The sequence below is a fragment of the Canis aureus genome, chromosome 26 (genome assembly GCF_053574225.1).
Source record: "Canis aureus isolate CA01 chromosome 26, VMU_Caureus_v.1.0, whole genome shotgun sequence".
In the NCBI taxonomy this organism is placed as follows: domain Eukaryota; kingdom Metazoa; phylum Chordata; class Mammalia; order Carnivora; family Canidae; genus Canis; species Canis aureus.
The window spans coordinates 27,512,677-27,531,550 of NC_135636.1; the positions used below are offsets into that span (position 1 = coordinate 27,512,677).

General features: G+C 46.6%; 1 protein-coding gene across 3 annotated transcripts in view; it reads right to left on the reverse strand.

Moving 5' to 3' along the window:
- COMMD7 (COMM domain containing 7) overlaps positions 1 to 18,874 on the reverse strand; it is a 92,883-nt gene that overhangs the window by 34,189 nt on the left and 39,820 nt on the right. For 2 of the 3 annotated variants that reach the window (XM_077872734.1, XM_077872736.1), the window contains 6 exons: positions 18,106 to 18,162; positions 17,986 to 18,023; positions 17,447 to 17,537; positions 17,065 to 17,114; positions 16,241 to 16,289; positions 14,982 to 15,710 (listed from right to left, as the gene is read on the reverse strand). In XM_077872734.1, the coding sequence (XP_077728860.1) occupies positions 15,634 to 15,710; positions 16,241 to 16,289; positions 17,065 to 17,114; positions 17,447 to 17,537; positions 17,986 to 18,023; positions 18,106 to 18,162 (362 nt within the window). In that variant the 3' untranslated portion in view covers positions 14,982 to 15,633. Of the gene's footprint in view, positions 1 to 14,981; positions 15,711 to 16,240; positions 16,290 to 17,064; positions 17,115 to 17,446; positions 17,538 to 17,985; positions 18,024 to 18,105; positions 18,163 to 18,874 lie in introns of those variants that run through there. The other variant, XM_077872735.1, reaches the window with a different exon arrangement.

Genomic DNA, 18,874 nt, shown 5'->3' on the forward strand with positions numbered 1-18,874 from the left:
GTAAGAGGGGCTCTTCCTCCAAATTTACCTTCTGCACAGGTTTCCCCTCCCAGAGGGAGTGCAGTGTGAGGAGTGGCTTTGGGGCTAGGCAGACTAGACTGGTTTGAAGCCTCACTCTCCTGCTCAATTCCAGTGTGTCTTTGGGCACATGAATTCCCCTCTCTGAGCCTGTTTCCTCATTTGTAAAATGGGGATAATAATAACTGCTTCTTTTTTTTTTTAAGATTTTATTTATTTATTCATGAGAGACATAGAGAGAGAGAGGCACAGACACAGGCAGAGGGAGAGGCAGGCTCCATGCAGGGAGCCCGACATGGAACTCGATCCCGGGTTTTCAGGATCACACCCTGGGCCAAAGGCAGACTCCAAACTGCTGAGCCACCCAGGGATCTCCTAATAACTGCTTTTAAAAAATTATTTATTTATTCATGACAGAGAGAGAGAGAGAGAGAGAGAGGCAGAGACACAGGCAGAGGGAGAAGCAGGCTCCATGCAGGGAGCCCGACATGGGACTCGATCCCGGGTCTCTGAGATCACACCCTGGGCCAAAGGCAGGCTCCAAACTGCTGAGCCACCCAGGGATCTCCTAATAACTGCTTCTTAATGTTGTAGTAAGAAATCAATGAAATAAGGTGTCCACAGGATGGAATGTTCCACCTGGCTCCTGGCAGTCCCTCCTGGTGCCTAATAGTGTGCCCTTCCCCCCTCCCTCCCTCACTACCCCAAGCTCAGAGACCCACATCTTCAGCTCAGGCTCTGAGGCAGGCTTGAAAATCCTCCCACGCTGGCCACAAGCACAGGGCTTCTCTCTGACCCCAGGGAGATGACAGAGCCAGTCAGGGGATCTCTGGGGAGAAAGCTCCCCACTCTGTGTCCTTGGGTCCCTGAGAGTTCAGCAACACCTGCCCCCCCCCCCCCCCCCCCCGCCCCGGTCCCCTCAAGAACCTCCTGGCTGCAGAGGCCTGCTGGGCAGAGGGGCCGCCCTCTCCGACCCCCTGCCCCCCTGCCCTGCCGCCCACAGGCACGAGGCTGCTGAGAGCTGCAACGGAGTGAGGCGGGCACTGGAGCTGAAAGCTGCTGACAGCAGGCCTCTGAGGAGCAGCACACGGGGAGGAGCGGGGAGGGGTGGCGAGGGGGGTTAGGGGGAGGAAGAGAAAGGAGGAGGGGAGAGGCCTGGTGGGTCCTGCTGCTCCCCCCCGCGGGCACGCACTGGACAAGCTAAGAAAAGCTCTGGGGAAGAAAAACCGCCAAAGATGCACAGTTGCCCTCCCCACCGAGCGGGAGGGCCCTTCCTTCCCTGGAGCCAGCTGCCCCAGGCAGATTAGTATTGGGCTCCGGAAAAGCAGGCCCCACACACCAGCCTGCGGGAGGCTGCCAGCTGAGTCAGCCTCTCTACCTGTCAGGAAATCATTCATAAAAAATGACACCTTCCCAGCGCCCAGCTCCTGGCCTCACCCCAACCACTCTCCCCGAGCCAGCTACACAGCACAACGACGTTGCTTCCAGCCCCCTTCCTCCTGCCTCTCTCCCACCCACTTTACACGTTCCTCCTGGGATAGAGAGGAATGAGACCAACATGAAATAACGCCAGCTCAGCCTGGTAAATCAGTATTTACTGGCTGCTTGCCCTGGGGACAACAGCACAGTCAGGAACAGCAAGGACTTCACTCAATTATGAACAAACGTCAGCGACATGGCTTCCAAAAGGTTTTCACTGTCACGGCCACACCGGTGGTGGACACTTCCTTATCTTCAGTTTCTCCTGGGACACCTTGATAGATGTAGGTCACTGGGCCAGCCCTCCCACAAAGGAAACTGAGGTCCACTGTGGGGACTTGCCCTGGGTCACACACACGCTCAGACTTTAAGCCCATGTCCCTCAAATGGAGAGGATATTCCAGGTTGTTGTTCTTACTTCCCATCACTTAAACCCCGATGTACTCTTACCTGGGACATAAAACCCAGGTTGGTCTCCTGAAGAATTGAATTACTTATCACAGCTCTGTGTGCCTGGGCCCTGCTAACCTCTGCTCTCATTACGTTCCCTCTTACTCTCCTCCAGCCACCCCAGCCTTCTAGTTTCTCAAACACACCAAGCATGCCTCAGGTCCTTTGCATAGGTCACCGCTTCTATCAAAGGTTGCTTCTAGCAAAGGTTACTTGCCAGGTTCCTTAACATCCTCCAGAACTAGGTTACTTGTCACCTTCTCAAAGAGACCTTCCCTGACCACCATAAGAAGCTCCCCCCAAGGGCAGCCCCGGTGGTGCAGCGGTTTAGCGCCGCCTGCAGCCCAGGGTGTGATCCTGGGGACCCTGGATTGAGTCCCACGTCAGGCTCTCTGTATGGAGCCTACTTCTCCCTCTGCCTGTGCCTCTGCCTCTCTCTCTGTGTCTCTATGAATAAATAAATAAAATCTTAAAAAAAAAAAAGAAGCTCCCCCCAAGACACACACACACACACACATTATTCCCTATCCTTGCCTGAAAATGGTTCCTAATCCATATTACAAAGTACTTCTTTACCTGTCTCCACATATAGAGAAACCTATAAGGTTGGTTTTGCTCACCATGATGTCCCCATGCCTGATGTAAAGCAGCCCCTCGGTAAATATTCGTTATATGAGTAGCTGAATGACTTATTGTATGTGATCAGAACTCCTCAGGCTGTCATTTTTGAGGGACATGGGCTTAAAGTCCATGCCACCAAGTTGACCAGTTAGATGATCACAACATGTCCATCTCATTCATTTGTTCTTGTTTTCTTAATCTTGATTTTTTTAAAAAGATTTTATTTACTCATGAGAGACAGAGGGAGAGAGAGGCAGAGACACAAGCAGAGGGAGAAGCAGGTTCCGTGCAGGGAGCCCGATGCGGGACTCCATCTCAGATCCCAGGATCATGCCCTGAGCCGAAAGGCAGACATTCAACCACTGAGCCACCCAGGCATCCCCCAATCTTGATTTTTTAAAAACTTATTTATTTAAGTAGTCTCTATACCCAACCTGGGGCTCTGAACTCAACAGGCTCGAACTCACTCAACAACAGGAGATCAAGAATTGCATCCTCTTCCAACCTAACCAGCCAGGCGCAGCCCCCACTCCCCTCCATTGTTCTTGTTTGACCTTCATGAGAGTGAGGCTCAAAAGAGCATTGGAGGGTGGGGGTGGAGCCTGAAGCCCACGTGCCAGGCTACTCTGACCCACAGGCTCAGACAAATGCCCTGGACGGCAGGGCCTGGTGGATGATGGTATGCGAGAGTATTCAGTCAGACACTCAGCAAATGGCCTTATTCTATTCTCTGTGGCCCCAAGAGGGGCAGAGCGTCGTCAAACACTCACAGCTTCATGAGAGTTTTTTTTTTTTGTTTAAGATGTTATTTATGTATTCATGAGAGACACAGAGAGAGAGGCAGAGGGAGAAGCAGGCTCCACTCAGGGAGCCCGATGTGAGACTGGATCCCGGGACTCCAGGATCACGCCCTGGGCTGAAGGCAGTGCTAAACCGCTGAGCCACCCGGGCTGCCCTCATGAAAAGAGTTTTGAGCTGGTCAACCTCTAATCCACTAGGACCCAGATCTATGGTAGAAGCCAAAGCAAATATATCCAAATGTAGGATCAAGGGTTCTGAACATTGTACATACATGAGAATCACCCAGGGAGTCTGTTAAAAACGAGGATACCTCAATCGCTCCCCATCCCATCCCACGCTAATTTCACAAGTCTGGGCTGGGCAAGGCAAATGCCCAGGGGGATTCTGATGCACACCAAAGACTCTAAGTGTTTCCAAACCCTGGGCATGCACTGGTACTACCTCCTGAGGAGCTTCTGAAAACACTGCTGCCAGGCCTGTCTGCTGCCAGAGATCCTGCCTCAAGGGCTGGGGACCTGCCATTGGTGTTTTCAAACATTCCTCAGATGATTCTGTGGTGCAGCCAGGGTTAAGAACTACTGCCTAGGGCAGCCCAGGTGGCTCAGCGGTTTAGTGCCGCCTTCAGCCCAGGGCGTGATCCTGGAGACCCCGGATTGAGTCCCACATCGGGCTCCCTGCATGGAGCCTGTTTCTCCCTCTGCCTGTGTCTCTCATGAATAAATAAATAAAATCTTTTACAAAAAACAAATACTACTGCCTAGATGCTTGTTTTCTAGATGTGTTCTAGCTGACCCAAGCCAGAGGACCCTGGGTCATCTTGTGGGAAGTGGATGTTCAGGGTGAAGACCACCCAACTGCTGTGCCCAGCACTCATGGTAACACGGAACACTTACTACGGCCCGGCCCGTGCTAGACACATCCCCTGCCCTGAGGCCTTTACTCTCATGCAAGCCAGGAGGCAACGAGGAGAAGGGCAAGACCAGAAGGCAGGATACAGATGCTCCTGTCACTCTCCTGCATAACATCTGGCCATGACTACCATTAGGACCAAGTCCTAAGGTTGGCCCGGTAGGATCTGGCCCCTTACTATCTTCCCAGCCCAACATTAACCCTGAGTCTCTGTCATTTTAAACTGTGTCTAGCTCTCCACAAGTGCCAGGCCCCTTCCCACCCCCCCTACAAAGGTGACACTGTTCCCCTCAGCAGTACCATCACTCCACCTTGCTGGCTTGCCTGGCTCCTGCTGGTGCCTCTCCCCAGTCTGAGTCAGACATGTCTCCTTGGGGTCCTAGGGCGTGCCCCGCAAGTTTCTCCAGTGGGCATCTGTGACACTGCCTGGAGTCACTGTCCCTAAGAGCAAAGTTGGGAATTCCCAGCATCCAACCCAGGCACCTAGGGGCCTGGAGAAGCAGAGGGTAAGCAGGGGCAGTAGATATGGCTTCAGGCTACTTTGGCCAGGTTCTTAGAGGACAGAGAGCCTCAGGCAGGGCAATCAGAGAGGAGACTATTCTGTACCAACCCAAAAAGTAGAAGGTTGCCGTAAGAATGGAAATCTATAAATTGACAGGCTAGGAATGACCAATTACTTTATCACCTGGTTAAAATCCAGATTTTGTACTAGCTGTGGGCCTTTGGGCAAGCTATTTAACCTCTCTGAATCTCAGTCTTCTCATCTGTACAATGGAGATCATTATAGCTCTAAGTCAGGTTTGCTTAAAAACAGTAAAACAGGGCAGCCCAGGTGGCTCAGCGGTTTAGCGCCGCCTTCAGCCCAGGGCGTGATCCTGGAGTCTGGAGATGGAGTCCCACATTGGGCTCCCTGCATGGAGCCTGCTTCTCCCTCTGCCTGTGTCTCTGCCTCTCTCCCTGTGTCTCTCATGAATAAATAAATAAAATCTTAAAAAAAAGAAAGCAGTAAAACAAGCTAATGTATATAAAGCACTTAAGGCAGTGCCTGGCATAAAGAACCACTCAGTAAATATGGGTAATTATTATTGTTATTATTACTCATGGAACACTCATGCTGAAAGGCCTTTAGAGATCATCTAAATGAACTCCTACATTTTATAGTTGGAACTGAGGCGGGGAAGGTCTCACTGGAGCTCTGTCTAGCCCTCGTGTACCCAGAGCAGGACCAGGTCGACAGGATCCCCTTCCAGGCCACTGGGGAGAGCTGGTGGGGGCTGCTGGGAATCAGCTGATATGCTGGCAGGATCCCAGCCTGGACTTTCCAATGACTTGGAGCCCAAAAGAGTCCCAACATCTTGGCTCTGTTTCCGGCAAAATCATTGAGCATATTTTAGGATCAGCAAAAACCCACAATGCCTTTGGCTGAGCACTTTTCCTCTTCTTGTTGAAGCCCAGGGGTATTTTCTAGGAAATTGAGTCCATCTGTTTCTGATTCATTTGTACTTAACTCATCACCAAGCTGTTTTGTAAGAGCCCTTTGATGTGAAAGCCGCCTTATCCCATAAGCCTCTGTAAGCCTTTATTTAGTCAACAGTAGGTAAATGGTCTCTCTGAAGAGGCCAGAGGCAGCTTCTTCATCTCCTTCAACACACTGGCCACAGAGGCAGCTTCTTGATCTCCCCCAACACACTAGCCAGGAGAAGGGAAAGTGTGGCCCTGGCACTCCCCTTCTTTGGGTCTGTCAGGGTCAAGTGACACCTCCTAACTCCGGTCCAGCCTGCAGTGAGGCCTCCCCAACCACCTACCTCTCCTCTGGGGCTGAGACTCCTCTTTGTCCACTGTGCACAGCCTGTCCACGTGGATTTACGATTTCCTGAGTTTACGACTATCTGAGTTTCTTGAACTTGATTTCAAGTTCCTCAAAGATGAGAGGCCAGGTCTCCTAATTCACCATGTCCCTGCCATCTCAGCATCATGTCTTGTACACAGTTATAGAGACCATTACTTCCAAACCAAAAATCTATGGAAAAGATCTCACAAGCTTAAGGGTTCCCAAAGGGACAAGGGGTCAGAATTTTGAAACTGGGCCTGCAGTATACACAGCAAGCAGCTCAAAGAACCATCGATTGAACTGAACATAGAAGAGTATAAAGGGAAGAATCTGTCTCCCCTTCTCTCTGACATCCAGACAAAGCACTCCACAGTCTCAAATCTCCTCTGTTTCATATAGCAGGATGAAAAAAAAATTGAACCCCCTAATCCAATAGATGAAACTATTCACTAAATTTAAGGGTGACTGAGTTATAAGGTACTCCTGGGAGAAGCCAAGCAAGGTGTTTTTTTTTGTTGTTTTTTTTTTTTAAGATTTTATTTATTCTTTCATGAGAGACACAGAGAGAGAGAGGCAGAGACACAGGCAGAGGGAGAAGCAGGCTCCATGCAGGGAGCCCGATGCGGGACTCGATCCTGGGACTCCAGGATCACGCCCTGAGCTGAAGGCAGGCGCTAAACCGCTGAGGACCCAGGGATCCCCCTAAGGGATATCTCTAAATTTCAAGGCTCCACAACCAATGTTCCAGAGGCATCTCTGTCAGAGGTAGGATCTCGGCGGGATCCCCACTGGGCTGGTCATCTTCTGTCATCTTTATTAAAGATGTATTTAGGGGTCTCTCAAAGGCAGGGGATGGTATATGCAATCCATGGTTCTTGAATTGGAGTATATATCATAATCACACTCTGACGGCTGGTTAAAACACAGATCACTAGGTCCCATCCCAGAGTTCCCGACTCAGTAAGTCTAGAGTGGGGGGTAAGATTGTATTCCTATCAAGTTTCCAGGTATTGCTGATGCTATTGGTCTAGGGACCACACTTCGAGAACCACTGGTCTATTCCTTCAGTCTGAGGATGAAAATTTTAGGGGAGGGGTGTAGCTACCCAGTGCCAATGATTTTGCTTTATTTCCCTTTTCCTCTGAATGCTAACAACCCAAAGACGGCTGATAGTGGTGACAGTGCACCAACCACTCTGAAGTAGGCACTGTGCTTGGTGTCTACTTCATTCAATTCTTGCAATTACCCTGTAGGTGGACACTCTCAATTTTACAGATGAACCCAAACGTGCACATAGGGGAAGCAAACATCCTCAAGGTCACCCGCACTTAGCACCTGAGCTGGTGCACAGCAGGTGGCCAGCATATTCTCACCAAACAAGTGTATCCATGAATACAGATGGTAAGAGGCAGATCTGAATCCAAGTCGGACTCCAAAGATCCAATTCATTCCACCACGTCAGCCGGAAGCATTTAAAGGTCATACAAGTTCTGTGAAGCAAAGGACTAAAGCTTTGTCTTTGTGTCTTTACCCTTCTCTGTCCCACTTTTTTTTTTCTCTCTTTCCCTCCCTTCCTTCTAGATTTTATTAACAGTAGTGTTACACGAAAGCTGTTCTGAATCGAATGTACTGTCAAGATGTTCAGAGTTCGGGGTGTCTGGGTGGCTCAGCCAGTTACATGTCACCTCTTGGTTTTTAGCTCAGGTCATGATCTCAGGGTCCTGATATTGAGCCCCAAGTCGGGCTCCACACTCAACCCAGAGTCTGCTTGTTCCTCTCCCTTCCCTCAGGTTCACGCTCTCTAAAATACATACATACATACTTAAAAAGAAAAGTTCAGGGCTGGAGGCAGCCCCGGTGGTGCAGTGGTTTAGCACCGCCTGCAGCCCAGGGTGTGATCCTGGGGACCCGGGATCGAGTCCCACATCGGGCTTCCTGCATGGAGCCTACTTCTCCCTCTGCCTGTGTCTCTGCCTCTCTCTGATGAATAAATAAATAAATCTTAAAAAAAAAAAAAGTTCAGGGCTGGATCTAGGGGAGTGACAATGGAAAGAAATAGTAAGGAGCTGGTTCTAGAGGGGCCATGGGAGAGAAGTGGGACTATCAGCTAGAAGAAAGGAAGATCCCCAGGTTATGGGTTCACCAGCCTGGAGAACCATCATGGAATTATTAGGGACAAGGCACTGAGAATTAATTCAGATGGTTGGCATGGCGAAAGTTCAACTGTTTTGGTTGGAACATTTTTTACAAAAATAATAGATATTCAGAGCAATCTGGGGGGCAAGGAAGAGAACTGTTTTTAATTTTCACCACTTTCAGCTGTTTGAACTTTCAACTGTACACCTTTCATGTTATTATCTGTATAAATAGAACACACTAATTTGTTTATATTGAAAAACTTAGAAACTACAAATAAGCAAAATAAAACTTAAAAACCTGTAATTCTATGTAAACATTTTTTTTAAAGACTTTATTTATTCATGAAAGACACAGAGAGAGAGAGGCAGAAACACAGGCAGAGGGAGAAGCAGGCTCCATGTAGGGATCCCAAAATGCGACTCGATCCCAGGTCTCCAGGATCACACCCTGGGCTGAAGGCGGCACTAAACCGCTAAGCCACCCAGGCTGCCCACTATGTAAACATTTTTTATGGGACCCCTGGGTGGCTCAGGGGTTGAGCATCTGCCTTTGGCTCAGGGCAGGATCCCGGATTCCCGGGATCAAGTCCCATATCGGACTCTTTGCATGGAGCTTGCTTCTCCCTCTGCCTATGTCTCTGTCTCTCTCTCTGTGTGTCTCTCATGAATAAATAAAATATTTTTTAAAAAATAAACATTTTTTATAAGAGTTCCCTTTGCTCTGTTTTGTAACTTGATTTTTTTTTGTCTATACATCATGACCATGATCCCTTTCATAATATTGTCTTCTTTAATGTCAGCTTCAGTGGCTGCATGCTATCACATTCTATACCTATACCATAATGTATATAACTGATCCTCTATTATCTAATTTTTAAAAAAGATTTTATTTATTTATTCATAAGAGACACACAGAGGGAGAGAGGCAGAGACACAGGCAGAGAGAGAAGCAGGCTCCATGTAGGGAGCCTGACGTGAGACTCCGGGTCTCCAGGATCAGGCCCTGGGATGAAGGCAGCGCTAAACTGCTGAGCCACCCAGGCTGCCCTCTATTACTTATTCTAATTTGTTCTCAATTAGTTGCTATTATGAATTTCAGTTTATTTTTGGACTATTACCTTTTAGTCATAATAGGATCACTCATGGTTTAAGAAAACCCAATTGGGAAAAAAATTGTTTAAAGATTCTTCCCAGGCAGCCCTGGTGGCTCAGCGGTTAAGTGCCGCCTTCAGCCTAAGGTGTGATCCTAGAGACCAGGGATCAAGTCCCATGTCTGGCTCCCTGCATGGAGCCTGCTTCTCCCTCTGCCTGTGTCTTTGCCTCTCTCTCTGTGTCTCTCATGAATAAATAAATAAAATTTATAAATAAATAATGATTCTTCCCACTTTATCACAGAATAAGAAATAAATACTGGGGAGATGCCTGGGTGGCTCAGTGATTGAGCATCTGCCTTTGGCTCAGGGTGTGATCCCAGGTTCTAGGATCAAGTCCTGCATCGGGCTCCCCGCATGGAGCCTGCTTCTCCCTCTGCCTGTGTCTCTGCCTCTCTTTTTCTGTGTCTCTCATCAATACATAAATAAAATCTTAAGAAAAAAATCTTTAGGGTCTCCCCGGTGGTCAGCGGTTTAGCGCCGCCTTCGGCCCAGGGCCTGATCCTGGAGACCCAGGATTGAGTCCTGCATCAAGCTCCTTCCGGGAAGCCTGCTTCTCCCTCTGCCTGTGTTGTGTCTCCTCTGTGTGTGTCAATCATGAATAAATAAATAAAATCTTTTTTTTTAATTTTTATTTATTTATGATAGTCACACAGAGAGAGAGAGAGAAAGAGGCTGAGACATAGGCAGAGGGAGAAGCAGGCTCCATGCACCGGGAGCCCGACAGGGGATTCAATCCTGGGTCTCCAGGATCACGCCCCGGGCCAAAGGCAGGCGCTAAACCGCTGCGCCACCCAGGGATCCCAATAAATAAAATCTTAAAAAAAAAAAAGAAAAAGAAAAAAATCGTTTTGTTTTTTTTTTAAGATTTTTATTTATTTATTCATGAGAAACACAGAGAAAGAGGCACAGACAGAGGCAGAGGGAGAAGCAGGCTCCATGCAGGGAGCCTGATGTGGGACTTGATCCCGGGTCCCCAGGATCACGCCCTGGGCTGAAGGGGGCGCTAAACCGCTGAGCCACCGGGGATAGCCCCAGAAAAAAATCTTAAAATAAATATTGGGGTACCTGGTGGCTTAGTCCATTAAGCATCTATCTGCCTTCAGCTCAAGTCAGGATCCTAGGGTACTGGGATCAAGTCCCACATAGGGCTCCCTGCTCAGCGGGGAGTCTCCTTCTCCCTGTTGCTCCCCCTGCTTGTGCTCTCTATCAAATAAATAAAATATTTTTTAAAAAGGAAATAAAATATTATTGGAGATGTTTCAGTAGGAATTAGCTTGTATAATACTTCCTAGTTTATGTAAGTTCTGTTAAAAGCTTTCCAATTTTATGGAATGTGGATTCTCTCTTAATAACAAACAAAAATCCTTTCTAGCTGGGAGTTAGATGACCCAGGCTCCAAATATTGCCCTGGGACCTCATGCAAGCATAACCTTTCAGGAGTCCTTCTCAGACCTGGTGTAACAACTCCCAGTTCTGAAAGGTGTCCTGGGCTTCAGATGAGATGATGGACAGGAAGGAATGAATACTGGAAACTATATTACTGTTCTTCATTCATAATCATCAATGCAGGAAACAACCCATTCCATGGGTCAGCAGTAAAAGGACAAAAATGAAACAGAACACCTGGATGTAGGCGTACAATGAAATATAAGTCAGGCATAAAAAGGAAAAAACTACTGATGGTCAATAACACAGGCAAATCTTTTATATATATATATTTATATATATAATTTTTTAAAGATTTTATTTATTCATCAGAGACACACACAGAGAGAGAGGCAGAGACACAGGCAGAGGGGAAGCAGGCTCCACTCAGGGAACCTGACGTGGGACTCGATCCCGGGACTCCAGGATCAGGCCCTGGGCTGAAGGCGGCGCTAAACCACTGAGCCATCTGGGCTGCCCAACACAGACAACTCTGAAAAACATTATGCTAAGCAGAAGAAGGTGGGCACAAGAGTTCATACTGAATGATTCTATTTATATTCTGGAAAATGCAAAAACTATGGGGACAGCAATCAGGCCAGTGGTTGAACAAAACTAGGGGTAAAGGGAGGGGACTGCCCTTTAAGAACATGGGGGAACTTTTTGGGGAGATGGAAATATTCTGTATCTTGACTGTGGTAATGGTTACACGACTATATACATTTATCAAAACTCATTGAGCTGCACACTTAAGAAGAGTGAGTTTTTAAAAAGATTTAATTCATTTGAGAGAGAGTATGAGAGAGAGAGAGCACAAGTGGGGTGACTGAGTCACCCAGGTGCCCCAAAGAGATTTTTTTTTAAGATTTTATTTATTTATTCATGAGAGACACAGAGAGAGAGAGGCAGAGACACAGGCAGAGGGAGAAGCAGGCTCCCTGCAGGGAGCCCCATGTGGGACTGGATCCTGGGACTCTAGGATCACGCCCTGGGCCCAAGGCAGGTGCTAAACCACTGAGCCACCCAGGATGCCCACCAAAAAGAGTTTTACTGCATGTAAGTTATGCCTTAAAAAACCTGATTCCCCTCAAAAAAGAAAAAAAAAAAAGGAAAAAAGAGGCAACACAAAACTATAGTACCATCCAAATACAAGGTTTCATCCATCAGACATTATCTGTAATGCTTTTCATAGAAATTCTGAATTATCTTTGTGAAATATAACAAATGCAAAAAAAAAATGCAATCCAGAAAAGACTAAATATGCTTTAGTTAAAAGATATCTGTTAAAAAAAAAAAAGGGGGGGGATCCCTGGGTGGCGCAGCGGTTTGGCGCCTGCCTTTGGCCCAGGGCACGATCCTGGAGACCCGGGATCGAATCCCACGTCGGGCTCCCGGTACATGGAGCCTGCTTCTCCCTCTGCCTGTGTCTCTGCCTCTCTCTCTCTCTCTCTGTGTGACTATCATAAATAAATAAAAATTTTAAAAATATTAAAAAAAGGAAGATATCTATTGTTGGGTTATCTGCCCTTTGGAAAGGCCATTTCTACACTCTAGCAAATGTTCCTGTGTGAGGCAGCTGCTCCCACTGTGGAGCAGCTGACCACTTGGACTGTTTGGGGATTTTCCTGGTCATCACCAGTTTGGTTTTGTTGTTGTTGTTTAAATCACCAGAATAAAAAGAAACTCTGTCAGATCCAAGTTGTAAATATTTCTTCTACCCCAGGACAGTCCTTTTTCCTCCAGGGAAAGAACACAAGTATTTCTGGTTGATCTTCTCTTGGTCTGACCATTGCCATCTTAATGAACACTGTGCTCCAAAAGCAAATAAAATACAAAATAAGAATGACCTGCAGCCAAAAACTAGGCTAACAGACAGATTTCGAGGCTGAATAGGAACAAGAGTGAATCGATGCGAAGATGAAGTGCTCATGCTAAGGAAGACCCTGCTCAAATCCCCCAGCATTGCAGCAAAATCCCTACCTAACCATCTAAAGGCCCTGATCAATACCCGTGATTCAATAGATTATATTTGTGACAAGATTCCAATACAATAAAAGTGACTGGAGGGGTTCCTGGAGTTCATAATGAAATCTGAACCAGTGCAAATGGGAGTGAGGATATACTCTCTTTTTGCACAGAAATAGAGGTGCTGAAAAGATAAAGTGTCAGTTATCTGTGCACGCAGTTTATCGCCCCACTCCCACAGGAACAGAGCTCTGGCACAAGAGCGTTTGTGGAATCACAGACCAAAGAACTCAGCTGCTGGTGGAAGATGGCTTTTGGAAGATGGGTGCTCAGAGTGGCTGGCTGCCTTATACTCAAGATTTACCTGTATGATCTCTGTTAAAACTAACCAATGATCAAACTGACTTCCCCAGATGTACTCTAAAGCTAGGTAGATGCGTTAACAGTCCTGCCATGGAGGATCTACACACGGCCTCATTTCATTTCATTGGTCAACAGGACCAGTGACCAGGTGGGGGTGGGGAGTAGTGGAGCTTATTGATGCCAAGTGTTAGGGTTACTGAGCTGAAAAACAAATCTTATCAAGAAGCTCACAGCCTATGGGGGAAGGGAATCCTGGAAAGAAATAATGACAATTTGATAATGAATAGCTCACTTAGTTGAGCAGGCATCCGGATCTGCCCAATAGCCCTGTGAGGCAAGAAATATACCCATTTCACAAATGAGGAAACTTAAGTTCTGAGAGGTCAGGAACTTGCCTGGGGTCACACAGTTGGAAATCAGAGGAGGCAGGACTAGAACCCAGCATTTTGACTCCAGAGCCTCACTCTCGGGTTCTGTAGCAGATGTATTAATTGAGGCCAGATCTCCTTATCATGGCCTGGAGATGTCAGGGGAGGCCCTCAGAAGTGCTCTGGATGCTACATTTTTTTTTTTTTTTTTTTTAAGATTTTATTTATGGGCAGCCCTGGTGGCTCAGCGGTTTAGCGCCGCCTTCAGCCTGGGGTATGATCCTGGAGATCCAGGATTGAGTCCCATGTCAGGCTCCCTGCATGGAGCCTCCTTCTCCCTCTGCCTGTGTCTCTCATGAATAAATAGAATCTTAAAAAAATAAAAAAAGATTTTATTTATTTATTCATGATAGACACACACACACACAGAGGCAGAGGGAGGTTTGAGCTTTACCCTAGATATCATGCAGAGTTATGAGCATTTGGATCTGTCTGCTCACATGAGACTTGCCCATAAGAATGCTCCCACAGGAAACAGGTCAGATTGCAGAAGCTATGAGGTTGAAGATGGGTGGGGCCATCAGGAAGCCACTGTTGTGACCCAGGCGGGGCTGGAAGGCCTGAATTGGGCAGGGAAAGGAGCTCTTTCATCAGAATCTGTCTAGTGGGGACGCCTGGGTGGCTCAGTGGTTGAGCATCTGCCTTTGGCTCAGGGCATGATCCCGGAATTCTGGGATCGGGATAGAGTCCCACATCGGGCTCCCTGCTTCTCCCTCTGCCTATGTCTCTGCCTCTCTCTTTCTGTGTGTCTCTCATGAATAAATAAATAAAATCTTAAAAAAACAAAAACAATGCACCTTTTGAGCCATGGGCATGTATTATCTATTCAAAAGTTTTAAAAATTCCTGAGGAGGAGGGAAGAGGTAAGAGGAGTAGAAATCACATGCTAGGTGGGGGCCTAAAGTCATAGGAACACGAAGCATTCATATGCTATGCTTTTCATGACTTTTTTAAAAATTTTTTTTTATTTTTATTTTTTTGAATTTTTTTGAAGACTTTTTTTTAAAGATTATTTATTTATTTATTTGTTCATTCATTCATTCATTCATTCATTCATTCATTCATTCGAGGCACACAGAGAAGGCAGAGACACAGGCAGAGGGAGAAGCAGGCTCCATGCAGGGAGCCTGACATGGGACTCAATCCCAGGTCTCCAGGATCCAGCCCTGGGCTGAAGGCAGCGCTAAACCGCTGAGCCACCAGGGCTGCCCTTTTCATGATGTTTTAACCTGAATCTGCCCTGAACTGCTCTTGCAAGTTCTATCTTTGGACCACAGCTAATTTCACTCAAAACTCAGGGCCTTCACCAAAACCAGGAAAATAATTGTTGGAAGATTAGAGGACTAGCACTTTGCAAAGGGATGACTCTTTCATGCACTGAGACAACTGGATTCAGACCTTTTCTTTAGAACCTTTTTTATTCATCATCTGACCAACAGAGAAGGTCAGCCTGAACCCAAACAAGTGAAAATAGCCTCATTACAACACAACACAGGGCACAACCCAAAATGAGAAGAGGTTGGCCTCAGTTCTTTTCAGAACAGAGGAAGCAAGTATTTATACACAGGTGCCCCATTAAAAGCTGATTAGCAATGCACCACCACCACCACCACCACCACCACAAACGCAGAGGGCGTAGAAAAATCGCTGGGGGCTCCCCACGTGTGTCAGCCATAAATAAGTCTTTCCCTTTTTGAGGGGAGGGTGATCAGCGTGCATCTTGAGTGATGGCACCATCTGTTTACTCTGAAATTTTGATGGGGAGGTAACCTCTGAATTTCCTCCCCTGAATTTGAGATGCAACAACAGCCTGTCTGAATAGCTAAGAAGCATCCTGGGAGATAGGTGGTGGAGGTTCCCCTAAACAAAGAATTCACAGAGTAATTGTGTGGGGCTCCTTAAGTACTTAATCCTGTTGTTTTCCAGAAACCTTTGCACCTGGGCTCCCAAGAAGCAAGCAGGCCCCATATCAGCACCCCACAGGCCTGTGAGTGAGGCGCCTCTCTGAGGAGCCACCATGGAAGAGAAGGGAGCAGGGAAGGGGCCAGGAATCAGCTCAAACACTCCATGCTGGTTTTGACTCGCTCCATCTCGTGCAGGAAGCTGTAGAACTGAGGCAAGGTTAATTCTGGGGAGAGAAAATTCAGCTTCAGGTAAATGTTTCCAACTCCACAGAATCATCCAAGAAAATGAATTTCCACCCAGAGATTTTTTTTTTTTCTTTTTTGACTTCGTACATCTAAGCAGCTCTTGATGGGTAATTGACCATAATAAAGAACTGAAAGCCTTGAACATAGAAAGGTTCTCGGCTCCATACAAAAGCGGAAAATTTAAAAATGGCATAACTCCACAGCACAAAGACATGAAAGGGCATTATTCAGGATGTTCAGCACGACTTTTGCAGCAAGAGCTGCTTGCTCTTCAGTCTTCGTCATCCCTTCTCCCTGAGCTTTCCGTTTTCAAAGAGGCTCTTCAACTGTGGGGTCTCTAGCCTGCTGATGGCTTATTATTTATGAGAGGAGAGGCAGTGGAATGGCTACTCCACAGCTCAGGTATGACTTATTTCCCAGAAAAAAATGATTTGTGGTGCTTCACAAGCCCACTGACTAAAGAGAACATGGAAAAAGTGAAAAGGTTCCAGTGGGAATTCAGACTCACCTATGTACAAATTTTCAGTTTGATTTCCTTTCTTAACCACCAACTTTAACTGATTAAAAAAAACAAAGGAAATAAAAAAATTTAATTAAAATGATGACAACTGGGCAAAGAAATTCTCAAAATCCTTTCACTTAAACATCAAAGCATCCAGCTTCTGACTTGAGATTCAAACAGGAGGGATCCCTGGGTGGCTCAGTGGTTTTAGCACCTGCCTTTGGCCCAGGGCGTGGTCCTGGAATTGGAGGATGGAGTCCCACATGGGGCTCTCTGCATGGAGCCTGCTTCTCTCTCTGCCTCTCTCTATGTCTCTCATGAATAAATAAATAAAATCTTACATATACACACACACAAATAGGTTTTTTGGTTCTGGATCCACAATCACCAAAACTTCTAACTATCTGCATGATTACAGAACAATCTAGCTTTTAAGAACAATATCAGGGGGATCCCTGGGTGGCTCAGCAGTTTGGCACCTGCCCTAGGCCCAGGGCGTGGTCCTGGAAACCCGCGATCCAGTCCCACATAGGGCTCCCTGCATGGAGCCTGCTTCTCCCTCTGCCTGTGTCTCTGCCTCTCTCTCTCTGTGTTTCTCATGAATAAATAAATAAAATCTTAAAAAAAAAAAAAAGAACAATATCAGGATCCTATTAAACTGAGAGCAGGTGTGTTAGTGACCACATTTTTGGCTGACAACACTGCTCTGAGATACACAAGGCATTTCAGTGAACATCCACTAAATTGGGTATTCAAAAAAATCCAATGTTGATTTAATAATTTTTAACCAAGTCAAAACTCTACCCATTTTCACAGATCAGGAGACTTACTTGTAAAAAAATACTTCCCACTTTCTCCAGTTCACTGCTTCCGGATGTCACTGTGACACAAAAGAGAAAAGGGGCGGGTTGACAATGGACCTATTCTGAACACCCCAATCTTGCAGGCTGTCCAGCAGAAGCCATGTAGAGATGAGTATGAGGACAGCAAAACATGCTCTTCAGGAAGTCAACTTACAGGGAGCCTTAGATAGAAATGAGCTGCCAAATGCCAGCGGCAATACAGAGAGGCAGCAGTTGTTGGTCCCAACAGCCTGTGAGGACTCAGGACATGTCCTCCCTATGGAAACTATGCAACATGTCCTCCCTATGGAAAGCCTCTGCAATCCCACCCTATCTCCCAAATGACCCAGGACTGGCTCTAACTAGTTACCTCCAAATTTCCACTCCATATCTATAAGCTGGTTAATCATCAGAGTCTGTCCTATGGCCCATCGAGCAAGGGTTGGGGCATTCTGCTTCCACTGAAACAAAAGCAAAAAGCCAAAGTCATAACAATGGGGGAAATACCCCCTCTTCATTCTGCCCCCAACACAGCAATGTTCAGTATTTATACAGACAAGGGGAAGAATGCACAGCTGAGCGCTTGGCCTATATGTACAGATCTGGGGGATGAGGGCTGTAAAGAGGGGTAGAAGATGATATCAACGTTTTCTTTCATTCCAAGATTTAGTCCCAGGTTGGGACAAAAACTGTGTGGTGATTAAAGTCCATCAAATCAGAGGCAAAAACTCAAAGATGCACTAAATAGTGCAATTTAAATGCTGTATGTATGTCATTTGCATGAAAGCTATTAAGCTGGGGAAATGACATAGAATTATTGATGGTTTTCCTTAGTCGGCATTCTCATTTGTTTCTTTTCATGAAATAAAAGCAAACAATCTTAACCTTGATTAAGAGGAATTATGATACCTTTTCAGAAAAGTAAGTGGCTTTCTCCTCACTAAGACCTGTAAGAGAACAAAAAGAGACTTTAACATAATAAAAAAGTTGCCAGGCCTGTCACCCCGAGCAACCTTGGTGATGACCTACCAAGAGTTATGAAATCAGCCCGGACCTGATCAGCTGTGAGACTCTTCTTCAAGGCACCTGGGAAACAGGGGAGTAATCAGTTAAAAAGGCAGTATCAGTTAATCAACTGGCAGTAAGTATCAATAGACACAACTGATATGACAGAGAGGGCAAAGGGGATGATACACAAAAGACTTGGCTAGCTCCAGGAAAAATCTCAATCCAGCTATGGAGAAAAGGCCCATAGGGAACAACTGGAGAATGGGACAGCATGCTTTATTTATTGTACAACACAAGTGTTTACCCTTCCAGAAAGGATGAAAGAAGTCAGAGAGCAGAAAGGACTTTATGGACTTGGGGTTGGGGGTACCTGATGTGAGAAAAGAATAAGGCCACGGATTCCTGGAGCAGAGTGGGGGAGCTCAATGTCAGGCTGGGCATAAGGGCAACAGCTTGGAGCTGCACTGGGCAATACATAACCACTTAAGAGGTGTGGTTATTTAAACTTTATTTTTCTCCTGGCACTCCCTTATATATATCTATCTATATATTTTTTAAGATTTTATTTATTTATTCATGAGAGATACGGGGGGGGGCGGGGGGGGCAGAGATCAGGCAGAGGGAGAAACAAGCTCTATGCAGGAGGCCTGATGTGGGACTTGATCCTGGGACCCCAGGATCACACCCCGGGCCGAAGGCAGGGGTTAAACCGCTGAGCCACCCAGGCTGCCCACTCCCTTATATTTTAATTCATTAAAATCAAACAAAATTTGGGCCACCTGGGTGGCTC